General features: G+C 39.3%; 1 protein-coding gene across 5 annotated transcripts in view; it reads left to right on the top strand.

Annotated features, from left to right (window-relative positions):
* Positions 1 to 16301, top strand: part of Ofd1 (OFD1 centriole and centriolar satellite protein) — a 34090-nt gene extending 17789 nt beyond the window's left edge. For 4 of the 5 annotated variants that reach the window (XM_074064176.1, XM_074064178.1, XM_074064175.1 and 1 more), the window contains 13 exons: positions 1110 to 1183; positions 2139 to 2230; positions 3316 to 3505; positions 4428 to 4558; positions 5175 to 5286; positions 7267 to 7884; positions 8379 to 8502; positions 9465 to 9565; positions 10232 to 10351; positions 13976 to 14133; positions 14856 to 15008; positions 15708 to 15775; positions 16135 to 16301. In XM_074064176.1, the coding sequence (XP_073920277.1) occupies positions 1110 to 1183; positions 2139 to 2230; positions 3316 to 3505; positions 4428 to 4558; positions 5175 to 5286; positions 7267 to 7884; positions 8379 to 8502; positions 9465 to 9565; positions 10232 to 10351; positions 13976 to 14133; positions 14856 to 15008; positions 15708 to 15775; positions 16135 to 16177 (1984 nt within the window). In that variant the 3' untranslated portion in view covers positions 16178 to 16301. The remainder of the gene's footprint in view (positions 1 to 1109; positions 1184 to 2138; positions 2231 to 3315; positions 3506 to 4427; positions 4559 to 5174; positions 5287 to 7266; positions 7885 to 8378; positions 8503 to 9464; positions 9566 to 10231; positions 10352 to 13975; positions 14134 to 14855; positions 15009 to 15707; positions 15776 to 16134) is intronic. The other variant, XM_074064177.1, reaches the window with a different exon arrangement.
* The last annotated feature ends 1080 nt before the right edge of the window (positions 16302 to 17381 follow it).

Below are 17381 nucleotides of genomic sequence, written 5' to 3'. Positions count from 1 at the left end.
CACAGGAGTGTTTCTTTCCTTCTCCCATCTTTGTCCAGGAGGGCCACTGATAACAGCTGGTGAAAATAAGTCAAACTCCATGAAAACTTGTCTTTTGGCATATGTGGACATTAGATCAAGGGTAAACATAACAAGGGGATTGGACTATGAGCACATGATAAAAGCAAGAGCACACAAGGGAGGGGTGAGGATAGGTAAGACACCTAAAAAACTAGCTAGCATTTGTTGCCCTTAACGCAGAGAAACTAAAGCAGATACCTTAAAAGCAACTGAGGCCAATAGGAAAAGGGGAACAGGTACTAGAGAAAAGGTTAGTTCAAGAAGAATTAACCTAGAAGGTAACACCCACGCACAGGAAATCAATGTGAGTCAATGCCCTGTATAGCTATCCTTATCTCAACCAGCAAAAACCCTTGTTCCTTCCTATTATTGCTTATACTCTCTCTACAACAAAATTAGAAATAAGGGCAAAATAGTTTCTGCTGGGTATTGGGGGGGGAGGGGGAGGGGGCGGAGTGGGTGGTAAGAGAGGGGGTGGGGGCAGGGGGGAGAAATGAACCAAGCCTTGTATGCACATATGAATAATAAAAGAAAAAGGAAAAAAAAGAAAACTTGTCTTTTGGTATTGATGATTGGGCTATAATGTGGTTGCCAGTTGCCAGTTGCCTCTCAATACTATGCTTAGAGCATAAGGACAAAAGTTCTTATCTTGGTTGCCAGTAGGGAGATGGATTAGAAGTGAGTGACTGCTTTGTTGTCCTTGTGGATTTAGAGACCGTTGTGTGCTGTGTGAGTTTAACTTAGTTTTACTTCTTTGCTCACTGTGCTAGTCAAGACCAACTGAAAAACAATTTTAGTAACCTCAAGGTAGCCCCTTCCATTTTGTGCGATTGAGTTTTGGAACTAATTTACAGGATCAAGGCAGGATTCAATCAGACCTTTTATGTTCGGAATTTAGATCCTTGGCCTTAGAACTGAGAGACTTTGAAGTTTCTGGCCTGCTCTGTTCGAAGCCCTTAGGCATCCTGTGAGGTAGATAAGCTCCTGCATTGGTAGTAGTTCTTACATAGTGATGACAAGGAACTCATTTTAGTCATTCTGATTCTCAGGTATCAACTTGAACTGAAGGATGACTACATCTCTAGAACTAATAGACTGATTGAAGATGAAAGGAAGAATAAAGGTGATGGGGGGAGAGCCAGCTGTATTTTTCAGTTCTGATGTAGGTTATTAGTTTCCTGAGTTGGATCTAGTCTGTATTCTTTAAAAAATATATATATAGCTTACACTTCATTTTTACTAAAAACTTACTTTTTTTGTAATTTTAATTTCACAAAATAAAACACTGTCATTCATGTTTAACATTTTGTATATTCACAAAGATCAGTGATTTATCTTCAGTATTTTATCCAACTTTATTTTTAATAAATCTGATTACCAAAAAGGTGGCAGCAACTTACTGCCATCTGGTAAGTTTTATATTTATTTTGCTTCTAATATATTTTTATGCTTCATGGTATTTTTGCTTGATGTATAACCTCCTAAATTCTCATATATACATTAACCTAAGACTATGGAAGTTGAATCATTTTTCAGTTTTCAGATATTTTACATCTTAATATTTTCTAGGAAATTGCCTATGACAAAAAGTTAAACTTTTGCTGGAAGTTTCAAACAGATTCTTGGGAGTAAATCAGAGCTGAGTACTTGATGTGGACCAGACACCCAATGTGGGCTGTTCCTTTTGCTACTGTCTTGTGGAGATTAATACTTCTTTTATGGACTAATATCATCATGTATTTAGCAGATTATCTTTTTATGATATATCTGCATCAACTGATGTTAGAGGAAGTAAAACTACAAAAGGGTAACAGACAGATCTTTGCCTTTAAGGAAACTGGGCCCTGGTGTTACTCTGGTTAACATATAGCAGGAATTTCACTATATATGTGACAGTTGTAACTTAACATCACCCATTGGGTAACAGGGTTTCTTTTTTACTTGCCCACTAAATTTTTGATTCTTAAATCTGCTATTTTAAATATGAAGTAATGGTCATTAGGTCTCACATATAATTAAATGGCTTTTGTATTCACTATGAAAACATTACATTTATTTGGTGGAATTTTTCTTTTCAGAAAAAGCTATTAAATTGCAAGAGGAGCTTATAGCTATTAATTCAAAAAAGGAAGAACTCAGTCAATCTGTAAATCGTATGAAAGAACTTGAGGTAATTTTTTTTTGAGGTAATTGTTAAGCTATTACTTTTTGAAATACACTTTAGACAATATGTGAAATTTTAGTTTTAATCAAAGATAATTTATGTTATCTTCTCAGTGTATTTGGATTATTCTATGACTAAGAAGGTGATGGCTGAAGTTAATTCAGTTTAGTTCTTAATTTCAATCAGAACCACATAGGAAAGTAGAGAAAGTGCTTTGGGCCTTAAAGTCTGCTGTAATGCTGTCTCTCTATTTTGTGGCTTGTGCACCTATAGTCTATAAACTCTAGGCTATTTCCCACATTACATGCTTGTTGACGGAATTTAATGAGCTACCCCATAACAGATGGCCAGTATATATTAGTTTCTGCCTCATCTTCTTCTCCTATCCTCTCATTACATAATTATCTTACAAATTAAGACAAAATGAGATAATTTTTTGTATTTCCCTGGTACTTTATTCCTGTTCATTAGTGTGCTTTTTGTCTGAAGGACAGATCTGGAATTTTAGGTACTTAAAATACAATCTAAATGTAAAATTTATTTTTGTAACCATTATGACTTATTTGAGAACCTTGAGGCTAAAGACATGGCTCAAGTTGTAAAGTGCTTGCCTAGCAAGCATGAAGCCCTGAGTTCAAACCCCAGTACCACATTAAAAAAAAAAAAAGAACTTTGTAGGCTTTTATATCCAAATATGAGATATACTAGACTAAGAAAAGGAAAGAATGTCACAGCATATTAGAGATTGTTTCTATCTCACCTTTTCATATTTAAAAAAATGTTTTGCTACAATTTGTGATTGTTATTGGGTCTGGTTGCATTTGGAAAATGGAGTGATAATTTTTGTCAGAAGCATTCATTTCATAGGATAAGGGTCTACAGGTGCAAGTCATGAACTTTCCCTGCTCCACCATCAGTACACATGATAACTTTTATTACTGTAGTTAGGGGTCTTGTTGCAGAGAACCCTACCTCTATCCAGTGACTGTCATTAAGTTGTGAGACCCAGATTAAAGCAGCCTTTCAGCTTTTACTTTTAGTAGTGCTGTGAGGTCATTTTTTGAATGTAAGTTTTCCTTTTTCAACTTCAGCTTGAGTTAGAGTCTGTCAAAACTCAGTTTTTAACAATGGCAAAACAAAACCACTTGCTGAATGAAAAGGTTAAAGCGATGAATGATTACTCACTACTGAAAGAAGAGAAAGTGGAGCTTCAGGCACAAAATAAATTACTTAAACAGCAACTGGAAGAGAGTCGGAATGAAAACTTATGTCTCCTAAACCGTATGTCTTTTTTGTCTAATTTTGTACCTTTCTGTAACTCATATTAAGTTATATTATAAAACTGCTTCATAATCTGACAGGGAGCTTCAGTTGTGGAGACTTTATAATCTTGGCATTGGAATTTCTTCCTTTTTTGCTTACTGTTGCATAATTAGTGCTGCATCTTTGGGTGGTATCATAGCTCCTGCCCTCTGACTGCTACTTGAATTTAGCCAGTGGGGACTCCAGTAAGCACCTGGAGGAAGGCAAGGAAAATTGTCCAACCTACGTGCACAGCAACCGTGGACTGCCTGCCCCTGCACCTCTCAGCCAAGCAAGGTCACAGTCCCTGCAAGTGGTCTCTCACCAGTGCTCTGCATTTGTGTCCACTCACTCTCTAATTCTGGGAAGTTCTCCCTTCCCTTACCCTCCAGTTCCAAGGGGTGCTGACAGTATGGCTCTGTTTCTAGCCATGGAACTACACCATCCTTTGTGTTACCCTGAATAAGGCAAGCTTTATTAAAAGGTCTTTAGGTGACCCAAATTGAGGGTACCATCTGCTTCCAGCCTAGAACCTGACTTCTGCTGACAGTTGTTCAAATAGGATGAGATCTGATAGGTAGACAGCTAGAGAGCGCCTATGAAGCCTTCTGTGCATGGTAGAGAGAGAGAGAGGCAGGCCTTTGAGTTAATTGGAGGATTTGAAAGAATTCTTTTACTTGGAGAAGGACTCCAAGAATAATCATTTCCATTAACATATATTAAATTCTTTTTTCCTGAAATTTGTGAATCAGGATTGCTCTAGTCCATTTAGTAGAGTTGATGGAATATTAACTGCATGAGTACAAAAAAAGCAAACAGTGTAAAACCTCTAACTGCTTTTGTTAAGTGAAATAAGCAAACTTAAAGTTGATAATGACTAGGATTTTTTTTTTAATCTTAGGCATAGCTCAGCCAGCTCCTGAGCTTCTGGTTTTTCAGCAGGAGTTACAGAAAGCAGAAAATGCTATAGCAGTTGAGCAGAAGGAGTTTGAAACTCAAAGGCAAGCTCTGCAAAAACAGCTGCAAAGTGAAGTGAGTATTGTTCTTCATTCTTGCAAGTGTTATGCTACTCCAGTTTGCAGTATATAAACTTGGCACAAGTCACACCATACAAATCAAATGTATTTTAATATCCAAAACTCCCCCAAATATGTTAAAGGATCCTTTGTCATCTGAGAAAGTTCTCTAATAAATAGACAAAAAACAAACTCACCTGGATATATATTTTTTTTATGATATTGGGGTTCAAACTCAGGACCTTACACTTGCTAGGCAAGTGCTCTACCACTTGAGGCATGCCCCCAGCCCCTATATAAGATGTTTTCTGTGTGCCTGATAGTACCCACTGTTAGACTCTTGATTCTTGTGCTGAGATTTAAATGTTTACTGTGTCTTTCTAATTGTTGGCCTGTATGCCCTTGAGCAGCTGTTATTGGACATGAACCAAAAAGGTAGTGAATAAGTTGTTCATGTGTTCTGTTGTTTTTGTTTTTTTAAATAGATTGCTGGTTTAAATGATTACTGGTATAAAGTATTTCAGAATTGGCAAAAGAGAAAAGAAGATAAGCACAATAAGAAAATTTTTCCTTTTGAAGCAAGCTATGATTTGTTTTATATTGATTTCTTTTTCTTCTCTGAATCTTTTCAGATTGAACATTCTGCACAGCTAAAGGCCCAGATATTAGATTATGAAGCTTCTGTAAAGAGGTTAACTATTCAGGTTGCTGATTTAAAATTGCAACTGAAACAAACTCAGACAGGTTAGAGACGTTTTTAACCCATAAATATTTGTGTGTGTGTAACGCTTCCACATTTGTGGAAATATAATGATTGTGATTTATTGATCACTTAATAATTCCTGTATTGGGGGAAGCCATAGAAATATGTGTCATCCCAGAAGTAAAACTTCTTATCTGCCTCAGGTATACCAACTTGGTTATCAACTAAAGTGACTTGCCTTCACAGGTACCCCAAATAGGAAAGGTGTGGTGGTGACACAGAAGTCCTCAGTTTTGTCTTAGGCTTTCCTTTTTTTTATTTGTTACCCTGATGATATGACTAATTAGCTATTTAGTACTTTGACATATTCCTTAACAGACAGATCTGTAAATGTATGAGAGAAGCAGGGTAGTTTAGTGAAAAAAACATTGCTGTTGGAATCAGAGAATTATTTTTGTTTTGGACTCCAATTTTGAAGTTAACTGTTTGAACTTGGGCACGATACTTCTGTGGGGCTCAGTTTCCTCATTTGTAATGGGGACAACAATATGTACTGGGCCACAGTAAACAAAGATGAAATAAGATGGGTCACAGGTCCCATCCTGGTACATAAAAGGCACTCAGGAAATATTTGTCACTGTGTCATCACTTCAGATGCACATCTGCCCTCTCGTGCTTCACAGGAAGGATATCACAGCTTAGACATCACCTTCTTCAGTTGCTTTCAAACTCAGTTTATATGTGTTACCAGTTCAACTGATTTCTCAGGCTTCCTTGATCTGAGCCTTCCTCAGTTCCCACCTGCACTTTTTCCTCTCATGCCCTTGTTCCTTCTGCCTGCACAGGTTTCATTTTTATATACCCACTCATTTCTACTCTTTCCTATTCCTCATTTTCTCCCAGCAGCTCTGTTTGACACACCGTCCACAGCTGAAATCATTGCAGTATTGTATCAAGAAAACTAACTCAGTGAAGCAGAAGCTTTTCTGCACACATACATTGCCCCTTGCAAGCTTCTGTCTGCAAGCACCTTAGGGAGGTATTGCAGGAGAGGAGCCGGTACAGTACATACACTGGCTATGCATTAAGAAATCCTAGGGCTCTAGGACTTGCTAACTGTGTGACTGAGCCTCGGTAAGCTTCTGTCTTCTATCTGTGAAAGGGGCGCAGTGAGAGTTCCTTGCCCACAGTGATGTGAATGCAAACCCTCAATCTCTTACCTGAAACTCAGACCATACACTGTGGATTTCACAATAGCCCTGGGAATTCTGGTGCTACAGCCTATAGTGAAACACATTACTTATTTTGCAGTCAAATGTATGAATATTTGTTCTGGCTGGGATAAATGCAGATTATAAATGGGTATATATCAGTTCAGGTCAAGCTTCTTTTTTTCTTCTTTATTCATATGTGCATACATTGTTTGGGCCATTTCTCCCCCATACCCCCTGCCCCCTCTCCCTCCCCCTCCTCGCCCTCCCTCGCTTTCAGGCAGAATCTGTTCTGCCCTTATCTCTAATTTTGTTGAAGAGAGAGTATAGACAATAATAAGAAAGACAAAGCATTTTTGCTATTTGAGATAAGGATAGCTATACAGGGAGATTCCTAGCATTGTTTCCATGTATAAATATGTTACATTCTAAGTTGATTCATCTCTAACTGACCTTTTCTCTAGTTCAGGTCAAGCTTTTCGACCAAATTCGTTAAGTCTGGCTAGAATTTGCACCAAATAAACTATAAATAAATTTTCACTTCTCAAAGTTTTTGGGATTTCAGAAGAATGTATAACAGATTATGAAATTGTATCACACATTATAAAAGTTAAATGTATGACGTTGTACCTGTACATACAAGCTCTCAGTAAATGCTAATCATTGTTATTATGGCTTCAGAAATTGTTTAATATGCAAGTTTTTCCATATTTCTTTCATTTTTCAAAAATATAGTATTCTCAAGTATATGTTAATTTTATTCATTTTCTTTTCTCCTCAATTCTCAAATTTCCTTTTTGTAACCTGTAGCCTTAGAGAATGAAGTGTACCGCAATCCAAAGCAGTCTCTGATCCATCGTTCTACAAACGAGTTTGTAAGTGGCAAGATGGTGCCTCCCAATGGTGATATAAGGCAAGATTTCTTCAACAGGACTCTTGAACAGGGAAAGATTATGGCAAGTACAATTATCTCAAGGATCACAGGTTATCCAAACGCAGGGACAGAAGGTAGTTCCCCAGACTCTGACCTCGAGTTTGTAGTCAATACTAAGGCTAGGGTAAGAGAACTAGAGCAAGAGGCTGAACGCTTGGAAAAGGCTTTCAGAAATTATCGTCAAAGAGCTACTCTAAACCCTGTTAAAAGCCCACCACCAGCAAAGAATGCATCTCTACACTTGCTAGGATCTCTCAGAAACATTGCTTTTAGTTCCCCAGAAAGACATTCTTTGGCAGAGAACCAACTTGTCTCCGAGCAGCCTCAGGTGGACACTGTTAAAGAGGAAAAGAATGAGGAAAAGAGTGATGCCTCTGAAGTACCAACAGGCAGCACAGCCATGCGGCCACGCAGGAGCTCTTCCTCCAGACGTCTCTCCTCCACACCCCTTCCAAAAGCCAGAAGAAGTCTTGATAATGAAATGTATCTGGAAGGTAAGCCACTGCTCAAAGGGTTGCAGGATACTCTGGAGATGGGCAGCCTTGGTCCTCACGGGACCTCTGAATGAGGGAAAAAAAACCTGGACAATAGGAAGTGGTGGACAGTGCATGTGGCAATCACGTAAAGCCTGAGCTTGAGCAGTGGTTGCCAACCTTCAGTCTTCTGGTCAACAGCAAACCTCCCTCCCATATTGCTGGGTTGCTGTGGGAGTCAGTGACATAAAGTGTTTAAGCATTTGCTTAGCAAACAGAGGTGTTCACAGAGCAAGAGTGGCCTGTCTTTCCCTTGCTGCTGGTTAGTTTTATATACTTTAGTATTACCTCTGCAGTTTGATATAAGTGCTTGAATCTGTTACCTTTGTGTATCTTGCTATTTGCAAGGATAACATAGAATTTATTTTCAAGCTAATAGAGCTTTTTGAAAAAGACATTGGAATCTTCTCCAAGCAATTTGTAATGTTCTTGCCCTGGTTCCTTCTACTCATTAGGTCTGGGCAAATCACATGTTACTTCCCCCAGTCCTTTTCCTGACAGTCTCCAGCCATCACTTGCTGAATCTAGGCACAGCCTCTCTGTCCCTTCCTTCTCTGGCCCTCCAGAGCAGAAGACCAAGTAAGTACCATTTTTGGACCGACTTCCGAAAATGAGATAGATGTCACCCACTATCTCAGCCTTCACTACTCCTTTGGTATTTTTAAGGTGAACTTAAACATCATGTGACAGTATAGTATTTATAGTCAGATTGTAAAATCTTGTGTGATCTTTGAAAATCCTCTGAATTACACGAGGGAGACTGTAATATGGTACTAATAAACATCTCCATAGGTCTTTGAATAGATTGGGTTTATGAAGATAAATGTATAAACTTTGTCTAAGCAAATTTGGCTTATTTTTAAAGTTGAACAATTTCACACATCACTAAAACGTCATTTCTAAGAATGTTTTGGCATTTAAATATGAACAGATATGGTTCCAATTTGTATACCACTGAAACAAATTCTAAAGTAACAGTGGTTTCTAGGGTACAGTTGTTGAATCAGGAAGAAATGGGTATTCTTAGAAACTAGGCCAGTAGGTTACCTTAACTGTGAGTCACAGGCATTGAAAGTACAACATTCTTTGTTAACGGTAGTAATGTCTACCTCAGGGCGTGGGGTGGAGGAAGTATAGCTGAGTAAACATGGATTAATTGCAGAGAACAGTGTTTGCTACCTAGTGAACACTCAGTGGTGGAGGAGGGGGCATTGCATATACATGCACACGTGGTGCTGGGATAGAATCAAGGTTCCTCATACATGCTGGACAAGCTCTCTACCACTGAGCCACACCCCCATGCCTGGAGCTATTACTTATAAACCAAAGAAAAATGAATATTGTAGATAATTTTCTTTTTCGACGGTACTGGAGTTTGAACTTAGGGCTTCATACTTGCTAGGCAGGCACTCTACTCCTTGAGCCACTCCACCAGCTTATAGATGGTTTTCTTGAGCCACAGAAAGCTTTTTGTGACCTTCTGCTCTTTGCTTTTATGTTGTTAACACTTCACATTCGTGAACTTTATTCTTCCAATCCAGTATTTATCTGAGACAAACTGAAGTTCAAGACAAAAGTGAATCTTCAAATCTGAACAAGCTAACCTTAAAGAGTAACAAGGAATTTGAGCCATCTTTTCAATGTAAGTTCAAATAAAAGTACTGATTTTTATAAGCTGAAAATGTAGGAAGCTTAGTTTTGGTGAAACATAGCCATTAGTATCAAGCAAAGCAGTTACAAGTTGGGACATTTTTATTTTGTGATAGACCACAAATACTGATATATTGCCTCATTTTTAGGGGTGTCTCTGAGTTAACGTTTTTAAAATTTCAGGATGACTCATAATTTTAAAGTTAGAAGCAAACCCATAAATTAATCCATAATTTGCCAAGTTTGTAATTACCTCAGTTTGAAAATAAGTAATTGTTCTTTATTTTTCTTTTTATGGAATATGAAGATGTTATTTTTTTAAATTGTATTGATTCTGTTGGTTGTTCAGATTTAGAAAACTCTGTCCTCAGTCAAAGAATGGAGGTGAAAGAATATTTAGTCCAGAGACTGGTAGCTTGATTGTGATCCTGCTTTGGACTGTCTTATCCTATAACCCAGGTGTAGGGCCCGTTGCCTTGAGAAGTGAGTGTTGGCAAGTGGTTGAGGACTTCTTGGAATCCTGTAGGAAAATGCTCACCTAGTTGCTCTACCTATAGTTCCCATGCTCCCCGGTCAGATCTTCGCACACTGCACTCTCCTCCCTTCTCTTGCTGTTGTTACTAAGAACTTGGGGCACAATTATTTGCCGCTTGTGTAGATGCAGGGAACAAGCCAAGGCAGTTTGAAACTGACGAGCTCCACCCTGCTGGTGATATGCCTCATGCGGACGGTGCTGCAGCTGCTATGCCCACCAGACCCATCCCATGTCACTACCCAAGTAAGTGGTTCTTCCTTTAAACTAGCAGTTAGATAGCCACATATTGAATGCCAAACTGTGTGCTGCTCTGTAAATTACTACCTATATTACTGAAGGCCTTTTTTTGTTTGTTTTTTTTTTTTTTTTGGTAGTGGTACTGGGGTTTGAACTCAGGGCTTCGTGCTTGCAAAGCAGGCACTCTACCACTTTAACCACACCTATGGTTCAACTAAAGGACTTTTTATATGTATTTATTTATTTTTTGGTAGTACTGGGGTTTGAACTCAGGGCCTCACGCTTGCTAGGCAGGTGCTCTACTACCTGAGCCACTCCAGCAGGACTTTTTATAAACATAAATTATTCAGGGGCTTGGAGTCTTATTATTGTTCATAACATTTCTGAAGGAACTCCCCATGTGGACATGCAAAACCATTGCCAAGGAAAACCTCTGAGGGGAAGGCTTTTCATTTAGTCTTCCCAGGAGACATGAGAGATGCTTTTAAAAAAGTTTTCTTTACTTTTTTAGCATCTGACAGAGCAATTACACTTTACCCTAAGACTCTTTTCTAACCATTCCATAGGAGCCTTTATCATCTTGGGAAATCATAGTGAAAACTGAAATATTGGTCAACTCCCATTCTATATTTTTTTAAAGTGATTGTAATATTTTAATATCTTTTTTTTTTATCTGTTTGCTTCCTTTATGTCTTAAGAAATGTATGAAAATGGAAAAATGAGACCTGTTGAAACTATTCCAGGAAAGGGGGGAGGAGAACAAAGGAGAATGATGGAGGGGGTGAATTCAACTATGATATATTGTAAGAACTTCTGTAAATGTCACAATGTACCCCCAGACAACAATAACAAAAAAAGAATATTTAAAAAAAAAAAAAAAGAAATTAGGACAGAGAGACAAAGTCCCCAATAGCACTAAGTTAACTTGTCACTGGAAGAAAACTTGTCATCAGACTTCTGTCTGGTCCATGTTTCTTTCCTCTTCTCCAGCTTACCCACACTCCTCTCTGATGATGGAGGTAGCAGAACCGAAGGGATATTTGTGCCTTGTTCCAGCCTTGGCCAACAGTCAGGTCTTTTCTTCTTGAACCAAGGTGTAAGCCTCAAACTTGCAAGAAAGCATCTTAAGTATAGCCACCTCTTAGTCCTTCCCAAACATCAGGACATCATCCCCCAACATATTCAAAGCCTCCTGTTAGCAGTTTCTTAGTCATGGTACTCAGGAATGTGAGGAAATACTAAAGGAAGCTAGAGATTTTGAGAGGATGGAGTTGATTTTGCTGGCTCCAGAGTAAATCTGTTTTGGAAGACACTCATTCATCTAGACTTAAAAGCTTTCTCTCTGCTGGACACTTTCCTATGGGGGAGCAGGCATATTGCATATAAATGCCTGCCTTCATGGAGACATAGGGGAAGCTAGGCAGCTAGCAGCCCGTCACCAAGGCCTTCAGGTAGGAGGTGTTGCCCTAGTTGAGGAGGGGCAGTGACCTGAGTGATTGAGGGAACCAAAATAACAATAGGTAAAGGAAATTACTGAGCAGGTAGGTGGTCTGCTTTGAAATACAGATTATAATAGCTTTAGAAATAATAAGCAGCACGGTTATGTTTTGGTCATTGAGAAATTATCGTATACTTTCACTTCACCTCTTCATCTGGGCACAAAGGGAATGCAAAAGGCCCAAACTTGGTGCTTTGAGATGCCCAGTGCACATGCTTCTGGTCTTAGCTCTTGTGTCAGAAAGGTTTCTGTATGCTGCATATGCTGCTCACAGCTACACAGTACACCACAGGACAGAGAAGCAGCCCTTCTTTTTCTTTTTTTAATTGGCTTCCAAACTACATTCCTATTTTGAGATTGTTATTCCCTCTGAGAAAGTGATACTATTTAGGAGTGGCCCTCCATCAACAAGGAGGATGGTGTATTTCTCCCTGCAGAAGTGATTAATAGCCTCCTGTTGTATTTTGAGAGAGAGAGAGAGAGGGAGGGAAGGAGAGAAAGAGAAGGAGGAGAGAGAGGAGGAGAAGAGAGAGAAGAAAGAACTGTGTTGCCTTTTTCTTGTTAATAGAACTAACTTAGTTACTTCTGACAACCCAAGACAAGGAACAGCACCAAGCTTTGAAGTCCTATGGTGAACCAGTGACTTTTTATGCTTATTGGTCTTGCTTGAGTAAAAAATGTAGGTCATGGGCCAATGCTGGAAGAGAAAGGTCTGCATCATCATCTGTGGGATTAAGATTTAATTAAACCTTTAAAGTATGGGGACCTGTGCCAAGAGCTAGAGGGAATTGACAAGTAATTAAAACATGGGCCTTGCCCAGAAGGAATAGAAGTGGGAGAAGTACTCGTGGTTTTTGACAAAGCAGGTACAAGATACTACCAGCAAGTAAGGTGCTGGGGAGCTTACTTGTCACTTGGGGAAATGAGGTGGCATTTAAGCTGGGTGCGGAATAGCACTCAGGTTTTGTGGGAAAGGCAGATGGGAGAGTGCAGTTCAGGTTAAGGAGCCAGTAAAAGAACAGAGCCAGGAGGCTACAGCTGAAGTCAGAGACCATGAATGGATTGGTAGATACACCATTTCCACACACAGGCAGGGGTAGTACAGGCAATTAATCTGGAAAAAAAAGGGCAGATTATCAGATCCTAGACTGCCATGGAGTTGAACTCTACTGGAGGAGAGCCATTGTACTGCAGGAGATGCCTAGGGCTGAGGACAGTAGGTTGCTGGAAGACAGACTCACATCAGGGAGAGTATTGGCATGTTATTCTGTAATCCAGGGATATGTTGAGAAAATCCTTTCTGTACCAGCAGGACAAGTTGCCCAAACATGCAAGCCCTGGTGACATACAGTAGAAAGCATGATTTTTTTTTTTTTTTTAAGAGACAGGGTCTCACTATGTTGTCCAAGGGCCCAAGCAATCCTCTTGTCTTAGCCTCCCGAGTAGCTGGAACCATAGGACTATAGTCGTATACCACCGTGCCCTGCCTAGAAAGAACATGATGAAAGGGCTGACGTGACTTCAGGGATGAAGCCACATGCTAATGGCCGGGAGCCCAGTAGAAACATGGATGTGAGGCTGGGGAGAAAGATTGGGACTAAAGAAAAAGATGTGGGAATGATATAGGTCGATGATCCCTAAAACCCCAGAAGGACCACTGTCAGTGTGGAGGAAACAGGGAATGAGCAAAATGTCTAGAGTGGCGGGGGTGGGGGAATGTTGCTTTATTGTTTTGGGGTAGGAGATTTCAGCATCTTTACAGGAGGAAGATTTATAAAACTGCTGTTTAAATAAATAGAGACTAAAAAATAAATGGGGCTAATGGCTCCATCAGAGTCCTGAAGATGGGGGAGGAATCATTCAAACAGAGGCAGAAATGCAGGATTTGTCATGGAAAGGCTGAAGGAGGAGATGGGTGAAGATGACATGTCATGAAGGGAGGACAGTTGGGGTCATTTGTGGTGAGGGTGACTTGTATTTGTCTTAAGAAAGTAAAAGATAAAGCATGTTGCTAGAAGTGGATCTGGGTCTTGAAGACAATAAAAACAGAATAGCAACTTGAAGGAGGTTATCTGCATTCATTAAAAAAATCTGGTGTAAGAGGCTGCTCACCCTATTTGCTATCCTGTTAGATGCAGATGAAAAACAAATTGGAGAACAGAAGGAAGATGAAAATGTGTGGAACCAACATTTAAAAGAACGAAGGCAGAGAGAAGAAAGAAGACAGAGTGATCGGCAAGAAGCTCTAGAAAAGGAACGAAGAGAACTTGAAAAACTGGATCAGGAGAGGGTAATATGTGTAACTTAAGTCTGTTCTCCACTGATGCCTTCAGAAGGTTCCTTGAGCTCCAAGAGGTGAGCCAGTAGTGTTCCTAAGTCAGAGAAGTGACAGGTAGCTGAAAAGGCATCCCGGTCCTCTCCTTGTCATACTAGCATGAGAAGGGCTACAGAGACACACTGTCTGAGTGCTGTTGTGGTAAAGGACAGTTTTTGAAAGCACTTTCGCATACTCTTTCAGCTGATCTTTAAAACAAGCCCATAGGATTGGCAGGCTAGGCTTTGCTGTAGAACTTCCCTTTGTTAAGGAGGAGGCAGCCAAGGTCAGGTAGTGGGGATGAAAAAAGCCAGAGGAGGAGGTGGCTGCCGGTTCACAGCTACTTCCAGGGATACATACTGCCTTCTCCTTCCTCTAATTCTCTTCTTGTCTTCTGTGTCCTGATTCTGCTCCTGGGCAGATAGATTACTCTGGCATTTAACATTCTATGTGAATGTTCTTTGGACTCCTTGTTAATTTGGATTTAAAAGCACAGGCTACTTGAGGCAAATTAATGCATTCCTTTCTTAAGGTGATATGTTTGTGTCTCATTGAGAGTAGTAATGGCTTCAATCCATATATCTATAGTTCTCTGACATGCAAGTTGTACTTACAGGATTAGAATTATGTTACTATGTTTTTTAAACTCAAAAGCTTTTAAAACGTAGTTATTCTACTGTCACTCCTCTATCTTATAGAGAATGATTGAAGAATCACTGAAGATTGAAATGGGAACAGAATTAGAAACAAGTGTTCACGAAATGAAAGACAAATCTGCTCATAATGAAAATCCTTTAGAGAAATACATGAAAATCATCCAGCAGGGACAAAATCAAGAATCTGCAGATAAGGTGCCTGCGCTGTGGACAGGGCAATCTGTGGGTGGCAAAGGAATAAGAGATGCTTAGAGGTTCTATGATTTATTTTAAAACCTTGGGAGAGGACTGGAGGTGTGGTTCAAGTGGTAGAGCGCCTGCCTAGCAAGCATGAGGCCCTGAGTTTAAACCCCAGTACTGCCAAAAAAAATAAAATAAACCTTGGAACAAAATCTGTCTTTTAAATTGAAGACAAAAAAAATTAAAAGTGTAGAAAAGCCATACTTCAAATGGAGCCTTGAATCTTTTAAACATACTACACTTTTGACAAAATTTCAGTTTTGGCTGGGGGCATGGCTCAAGTGGTAGAGTGTCTGCCTAACAAGTACCAAACCCTGAGTTCAACCCCTGTACCAGGGGAGATTGTTTTGGCTTGCTTAAAACACTACAGAGATTTTGGTTTGTCTGAGTTTGTATAGGTTGAAATGTCTTATTAAAAACAATGCTGTCCTCAAATAACAAATGCATTAATTGTCAGACATTAAGTTTTTGTAAGTCTGAATTATAGGTGTTGAAAATGTGTGCTGTAGTTTGTTGATGTGCCTGCTATTTTCACAGTAAAGATTCTTTTTTAGACTCTTATATTATATATATTTCAAAAATAGTTCTAGAGAAATTAAAGTGCTTCAAAAAATTAACTCACCTAATTTCAAAATTCTTCTACCCTCATGTCAGGGCTCAAAAAACATGGTCAGAGAATGCTCACTAATGGACACACTGCCATCTAGTGATAAGGATGAAAGGTATGGTTTCCCCAAACACCGTTCCTTAAGCAAACCATTATTGCTCATATAGTCAGTCAAATATTTAGAAATTAATCGGTCAAAATTACTGACTTCAAAGCTGGGTATGTCAGAATAGGCCTGTAATCCCAGCACTCAGTCTGAGATAGGAGGATCATGAATTTGAGGCTAACCTGGGTTACATTGTAAGACCATCTTACTGGTGGGGGGGGGGGGGAACCCTGCAAAAAAAGTCCATTGTGATCTTTTAACTTGTGAAATTGATCCTGATACTAATTATAAAAGTGAGGGCAGAAACCCCACAGAAGGAAGGACATTATGAAGATCTTAAACTTGACGTGAATTTTCTTTTATCTTAGTTTTACAGGCTTTTCTCATGAAGAACAAGATGACATCTGGTAATCACGTGAGCTGTCTGGCTTCTTACAATGATGAGAAGTTATATAACATGCAGTCCTTTTTAAATGTTTCTCTGTAATCACACAAAGTTCTCAATAAAAACTGTAATCTAATGATTTTTACATTATTTTATTTGGTACTGTACGAATTAAGAATAACCTAGTCAAGTGAAATCCCTTCTCCAGCCATAGAATTCTCATTACACTAAACTGAATTTCTCATTTGTCGTCTTAGGTCATACTAAAACTATCTTGCTGGTCAAACTCTAGGCCTACATTTTGAAAGTCTTAAGCTATGTGCTTGCCCCTCCAGAGTTGGGCTGTAACCTATAAAACAGGAGGCCATCTTCCCCAGAACTGTTTTCTCCCTGTACATACAGTTTTTTCCATTCTAGGCTCTAGAAATAGTACTTTGAACATCTATGATTCAAATGTATGCATCCCTCCAAAATCCATATGCTGTAATATAAACCTAAATGTGATGGTATTAAAGAGGTAGGCCTTTAAGAGGTGATTAAGTCATGAGGGCAGAGTCCTCTGAATAGGATTAATGTCTTTATAAAAGTGCCTGGAGGGAATTAGCTAGGCTCTTTTGCCCTTTCACCATTTGAAGACACGCATTCATCCCCTTCGAAGGACACAGCAAGGTACCATTGTGGAAGCAGAGACCTGGCCCTCACTAGCCAGGCAACCTGCCAGCACTTTGATCTTGGACTCCCCAGCCTCAAAAACTAAGAAATAATATACTTCTGCTCATTATAAGTTGCCCAGTCTAAAGTATTTCGTTATCGCAGCCAGAACAGACTGAGATAAGTTGTATGGAAGCTTTGGTCTTTATTTTTAATAAATGAACTTAAAGTATTTTATTTGTTGGCTTTTTAAACAAGTAGGTATCTTCAATCTAACTCCATTTTCATCTCCCTAAAAGTTTTGCAGGGGGTGATGGGGGAAAAACCTGTGCCTTCCAGAGGTTCCTACATTTGATAGCAGGATTACTGTCAATAATTAAGAGACTGCTTATGATTTTGTCCAACCATTTATTCAGGAGACTCATGTGACTTCTGTGAATGCACAAAGTGCTACTTAAATGGAAGGTACTAGTGTTGCAAATAGCATGCTAATTGGGCTCCTGCTAGGTCTCTTGCCGTGCATGAAGGAAGGGCAGTGATCCAGAGTCAGCACCTCCTTCAGAAATATCAATGTGTCAG

This window comes from Castor canadensis, chromosome X (genome assembly GCF_047511655.1).
Source record: "Castor canadensis chromosome X, mCasCan1.hap1v2, whole genome shotgun sequence".
In the NCBI taxonomy this organism is placed as follows: Eukaryota; Metazoa; Chordata; class Mammalia; order Rodentia; family Castoridae; genus Castor; species Castor canadensis.
The sequence above is the reverse complement of the archived record's forward strand: the minus strand, read 5'-3'. Positions and strand labels throughout refer to the sequence as shown.